The 6,489-nt window shown below is 36.7% G+C and overlaps 1 protein-coding gene across 1 annotated transcript; it reads left to right on the top strand.

Moving 5' to 3' along the window:
* Window positions 1-1,705: 1,705 nt before the first annotated feature.
* Window positions 1,706-6,074, top strand: LOC115449660 (delta-aminolevulinic acid dehydratase; the record flags this gene model as incomplete). The annotated part of the gene is made up of 4 exons (XM_037446921.1): window positions 1,706-2,036; window positions 3,876-4,023; window positions 5,508-5,727; window positions 5,986-6,074. Coding segments are annotated over exons 1-4 (585 nt in total), but the record flags the coding sequence as incomplete, so codon positions are not given.
* Between the last annotated feature and the right edge of the window lie 415 nt (window positions 6,075-6,489).

The raw sequence follows: 6,489 nt of genomic DNA, 5'->3' as shown, positions 1-6,489 counted from the left end.
CGTCCAGTAGCTTGCCAATGGCTTCCTCCTCGTCCAGATCTCCATCATCTTCTAATTCCGCAGCCCTCTCTTCCAGTTCTCTATAGGTGTACAAATAAGATTATTATATGGGTTTCATTTTCTGATGTGCTAAGTTATTATTGTGTGTTGATCTGTATAGATATTATAATCTTTAAAACAAATGATTAATCAGCAGTAACAATATCAAAGTTGTCTACCTACCCACTCTCTTCAACTTCTTCATCATCCTCAATGGTGACAGCCTTCAAGCCGAAGTTCGCTCAGGTGCCTTAACTGTGAACGGTTACCTCGATCCAGCACCTCGTAATCTGAATCCACGATATCCATTTCAATATCTTCTTTGGCTTTACTCTTCTGAGTTTCAGTAGCTGTGGGTCGCAGACCGGCGTGTCTTAACTCTATCTCCTAGCTTATCTGCTGTTTCTTCTGGTCCCTTGGGTTTCTGTCGGCGCGTGGATCGCTGCGGAGTGATGTCCTCGTAGAGTTTCTCTTTCCGAGCGATGGCGTTGGCCACAACATTGTCAGTGTCTTTACTGCGCCGGCTGGTGGACCGCTTGGCGTTGTGAGCGTCCGAGTCATCGTTCTCGAGGCGGATTTGTATTTCTTGGGCGAGGCTGAAGTGTCGCTGTCGCACACCCATTCCCATTTGCCCCTGGTGCGGCTTGAACGTCGCGGCGACACCTCCTCGAGTTTCTCCTCCGTGGACACAATCTTCATGTTGTTGCTCTTGGCGCTCGACTTTTCCGACCGAATGGTTAGCACTATCCGCGGCTTGGGGTCCTCCGCATCGCCCTTCTCCGATTTTTACGTCACACGTCGTGTCCAAACTCACTGTAAGATTGTCTGAGCATGTTTTGTCGATCTTTTCTTAACAGCCTCTTCGTCGTCCGCAATCATGTTGTCAAGGTTTTTCAGATGTCAAGGTCGAGAACTCTCACCGTTGCGTATTTATTGTAAAACAACGCCCGTGCGAGTACCACAACAGGTGTGTTTGGAAATGTATCAAGTCCTGAAGGTACCCCTTGTAAGGCCATTGTTCGCAAAGTATTTCTGCAATTTACCCATTCTTATTTTAGTCACAGAGCGCAAGTCCTTAAAATTAGGAAATAATTAATTATAACAAAAAGACATTTTTATTTCGTACTTTACATAAAAAAATAAAGCCATAGAATGAATACAAAACAGATAATAATAAAACAGGTGGTGATGGTGATGCGAATGGTTATACTCTGTAACAGATTATATTCCTATTGCGTAGATAAATGATAATAATATTATGTTCACTATTATTTATTTATTCTCATATAATATTATTATTTTCCTACTATTATAAGCGTTCCCCAGTTGGCCTTCCTCATGCAGTCCTGTTAAGCCTCGGTGGTTAAAATCAATTTCAGTGATGACTGATGACATACCTACTTTCTTTTTATCTAAGCTGTTGAGTGTTGACTGATAAGTGATCTGTCGATCTGTGTCGACTGTCGATCTGTCAAGTTGATATAAAAACAAACGATGGTTGTCTCTGTTTCGGAATAAATTATTTTATTAAAAACCCAAAATGTTCTGACAGAATATAGTATTAGATGTTCCAGATAAAAGATACATTTACAAAGAGGATTCTGTTTCTGCATACAGTAGCAAGACTGCAGTTATCTAACCATGGAGTAACTTTAACGATATATAGTTTACTGATAGGCGAATAGGTCTATATAATTGCATATGACCCCGACGAAATAGATTGTTTCGAAGTGGTTTAACAAGTTTTATCTGCTTAGTTAAAAAATTATTGAGTTGGTTGCGAGGTTTGCGATTGCCGGTGAAAGCGCGACGTTACGTGATTAACAAAGCCGGTGTGTACCACGACCACGTAGTACTTACAACACAGACATGAGCCAGCTATACGTGAGCGCGGAACATGTCCTGCAAGGTGGCTACCACCATGCCACACTGCGAAGGCTGCAGGAGCCTAACACTACAATAGAACCCCATAATATTATGTACCCAGTGTTTTTGCTGTGAGTATACACATTCGTTTTATAACTTCTGAAGGATAAAATTAGTGTTTGATAGTAAAGTTTATGTGTTCCTAGAGTAGATGCCTAAGTGCTGCTTTATGATACTTCTGTGATGGTATTAAGTTTTAAGGGTTTATTCAAAATTAGTGCTATACCCCTACTGAAACTGATTCAGTGTGCAATGATTTATAGTACATTAGAATATGGCATGTCACTGTGCTGTCCATGTTAGGATATATTTTAAGGTTTAGAAGTAATTTTGAATGAAACTATCTTAGGAGACTGTCCAGCAGCTTCAATCTGTGAATATCTTAGTTGAGAATATTAGACACACATAGATTTAAAAAAAATATTCCTCAATATAATGAGTAATTTACACAAAATTATAATAAATTATAATTATTTATATTATGAGTTAACACTGTATGTATACTAATATGTTATACTGAAGTATGTTTACTTTTTATTTGAAAGCACTAATCTCAGGACCTACTGAACCAATTCTGAATTTTCTCTAATAGGAAGCTACATTGCTTCTGAATACTATAGGGCACGTTTATCCAATGAAAATATTTATTCTCAAAAAACTGTATCACATAGGCAGAGCCACAAGCAAAAGAAAGAATATGGGGGCTGGTTACATTGTCATCTATCAATTCATAGAAAATGGTGTGCCCATGGCATAATGACAATATTCTAATGTTAAAATATCCACACAATTCAATGATTGCACAATATAATATCAAGTTTTTTGGACCACATATTTAATTATTATACTTTTTTTGTTAATAAACAGGTTGTTTAAAGTTCAAGGCAACTGTTAGATATTTTGATTATGTATTAAAATAATGGTATCCTTAAATTATGATAATTAAATGTGTGATAAACAACAAAACATGCTAATATTATTATCATTGTATTCTTAGGAATATGTCACAGAAAAAAAATAGAAGCCTGATTGAATAATTAAAAGCTATGTTCGAATAATAAAATATGGTTTTATTTATTTCTTGAAGGTAGTAAAAACTTGGCTTAAATTTATTGAACTTATAGTATTGCTTTAGTAATTCAAGGCAAATGCAACAGGAAAATTGCAATTGATATGATTATAAATTGGCAATTATGTAAAAATAATTATGTGGAAATGCATTAAGCAATTATTGTATATCCTAAAAAAATAAGTTTCACTTACTACAACAATGCTCATGCATGTATCTGAAATGGTACACTGGCTTCTGTTCTGTTCTAGTAAGAGATAAGCCTATCATAATATGAGGTCCATATCAACAGCTGAAAGGCTAACTGACTTAAACAAAATTTTCTTGAGACACTAAGTTTCATACATATTGACGGTCCCTATGTATAGTATCGAATCTGCAAAGTAGCATTTTGCAGATTCAATACTTTGCATAGGGACTGTCGATATTCAAACAGTCCTTATTCAAATGAACTGCATTTATTTAAGACAATAAGGATCGAAGTGCTTATCGCCATTGTAATTAACACTAAACAAGTGATATGCAATTTTGCAGATTCGATAATTTATGTAGGGACCGCCGATATATAAAATCAGCTCAATTTTTGTGTTTGTTTAACTTAGTTATAAAATTTCGAGTAAATGTTGCTCAAGTCAATTAGCATTTCGACCGTAGATAATAAATTGATTCTTTTCAATAGTGTGTCTTGAATAGTGAGATGGAAAGGATGTATCATGGTATGCTTCATTTAAGGATGGAACCCTGAGCTTAATCAGTTTGTGGGAATTAACATCTAGTTTTTTATATTATTCAAGAGACAGTATATACTATATGCTTCTACTAAACTGTATTATATTTTCAGAGAAGACGACAATGCTAAACAAGAAGTGGCCAGCATGCCAAATGTATATAGATATGGTATCAACGAGCTGATCCCAGTGTTAAAAGATTTGGTGGCGAAAGGACTCAAATCCATACTTATATTTGGAATCATTGAAACTTTGCCCAAGGTATTTTTTTTCTTCTTAAAGGATTTGAAGGTTTACATAGTATAATGACCAATATGTCAGTGAGGAATATAATACTCAGATTTAAGATTGGCAAGGTGTAGTTTCTGCTTAAAAATTATCTTCTGGCTCAGGTTCCATATAAGTAATAAGTTATATTTCTAACTCATTAAACTTCCAGCAAATTGTTAGATAACCTATGTGTTCTTTACTGCACTGGCCTTATAACATAGAAAAAAAAATGCATCAACAGTGACATAATACGTTCAATTGCTCATTTCTATCTAAGAATAGCCTACCATATACACCGCTCCATAAAATCTTGTATTGAGGCTAGATCAAATTACGTTGAGTCATTTTAATACTGTTGAACATGTCAAATGTCTAACCCAGATTACATCATTGTCAATCACATGCCCGGTTGGTAACTGAACACCTCAGAGGTTAACTCTAATAAAATGTTCTAATGTTTATATAGATACTATTTGCTCTTAACAAATCTTATATATTGCGTGAAATCTTTTTTATAAATACTCGAATGAAGATACAAGCAAGTCTGTTATTGCCATTATCTGTAATCTTCACGATTTGCCGCCATCTACAATTTTATAGTTTAGAGCATTGTTTTACCGTGGTTTTCCATCCTGAAGCTTTAAATGTTTTATACCAAGTAATTACTTTAGCTACAATGTCGTACAAACTTCATAGTCCTTCTGCAATACTGTTTGGAGGCAGAAATATACATTGCGATAGTAGCTGGTCAGACACATTAGAGAGACATAAGAGAGACAACCTAGTATACTCATTTTCTATTCGGAAACTATACATTTAAATTAATAAGACATAACTTAGCGTCGCATATTCGACATGCAGCTGATATAAAGTCAATGAAAATTATTGACACAGCTGTGTAAACATATAACATACCAATTTCCCTAGTTGTGCGATGGTTTTTTCTATAATTTACACAAATTATAATGACGTTCTAGAACGTGCTCGAGTCTTCGCCCACGTTATAATCACTTGCTCGGATATAATCTTTTCATGTTATGCCTTTATGTTAATTTGGTCTGTTGTTCAAATGTCATATAAAATATTATGAAGTCGTTTATGCGTATTTCTAATTATCGAAATTACGTCAAAATTTCTCATTATACCGAGTAGACACATATTACACCACATAACAAGCCATCTCGCACTAGGCTATCGAGTTGGGCTTTGTTATAGTAGATGAACAAATAAACATCAAAATATCTGAGGTCCCTGTATAGAATTCCGGGTCGTTGAACGTTGTATGAGCTTTTCCTGCTCAATATCACTCTGGAGGCTGAAATTTGCCTCCCATAAGGCAGGACAGGCCTCCTATTACATCATGGGATTGATCAAACATGGCGACAAGTGTGTGCCCTGGTTGCACCTCCGCTTACTTCGGTAATAATGGCGTGATGTATGTTTTTGTTTTATTATTATGGTTTATCCCGTTCCAGGACCCGACCGGCTCGCACGCGGACTCGGCGCAGAACCCTGTGATCCGAGCGCTGCCGAGGCTCCGCGCGGAGCTGCCGTCGCTGCTGCTGGCGTGCGACGTGTGCCTCTGCCCGTACACCTCGCACGGACACTGCGGCCTGCTGACCGACTCCGGCGCAATCGACCATGCTGCATCTGTTAAAAGGATCGCGGAGGTCGCACTCGCTTATGCATTGGCTGGTAAGGTTTTTATAAGCGAGAAGAGGTAGTCGTTCCCTTTTTGAATAAAAAACCGCTGCTTTATTCGCACATTGCTGCTTGGTGGTAGAAATAAACATACGATGGTATCTACCAGGCGGACTACCATACACAATATCGTCAATTTAAGAATAGTTTTTACGAAAATCTTTTGCGGTAAATAAGACTCTATTTGCATATGTATATTTGTAATATTTCTTTATAATACCGTTATAATAATATTGTTGTAATTGTCCACAGGTGCTCAAATCGTGGCGCCCTCGGACATGATGGATAATAGAATAAAGGCTATCAAGGAGGCCTTGGTCTCTGTCAAGTTGCAAAACCAGGTACAATACAAAAATATCAAAATAGTATGTGAATGTGCTAGCCTACGAATGCCGTACTAAGCGTTCAATTATCGGGTCGTAAAGTGATTTCGCTTTTTAGTCTGTCTGGAATTGATGCTGTATAGTAAAAAAACTCGTATCTTACTACACGGTAAAATGTGTGCTGGCTAAATGTGGATGTGGTATATATCTGCCTTCCCCTATGAAGAGAGAACAATAATGTTATAAAAAATATAACAATCCTACATAGTTTATAATGAATCTCTTTTAGTAGACGTATTTAAATTTGTCTTCGGTTATTTGGTGGTTATTGCTTTGTTGTCGTTTTTTAATATTTGTTATACAAGTTCTTAAAATATTGGGACGTTGTCGTAACCAGGGGTGAGAGATTTTGTGGTCGAACAGAACCGCCCCT

Source organism: Manduca sexta, unplaced genomic scaffold (assembly GCF_014839805.1).
Source record: "Manduca sexta isolate Smith_Timp_Sample1 unplaced genomic scaffold, JHU_Msex_v1.0 HiC_scaffold_3988, whole genome shotgun sequence".
Classification (NCBI taxonomy): Eukaryota; Metazoa; Arthropoda; class Insecta; order Lepidoptera; family Sphingidae; genus Manduca; species Manduca sexta.
This window is presented reverse-complemented; position numbering and strand designations above follow the sequence as displayed.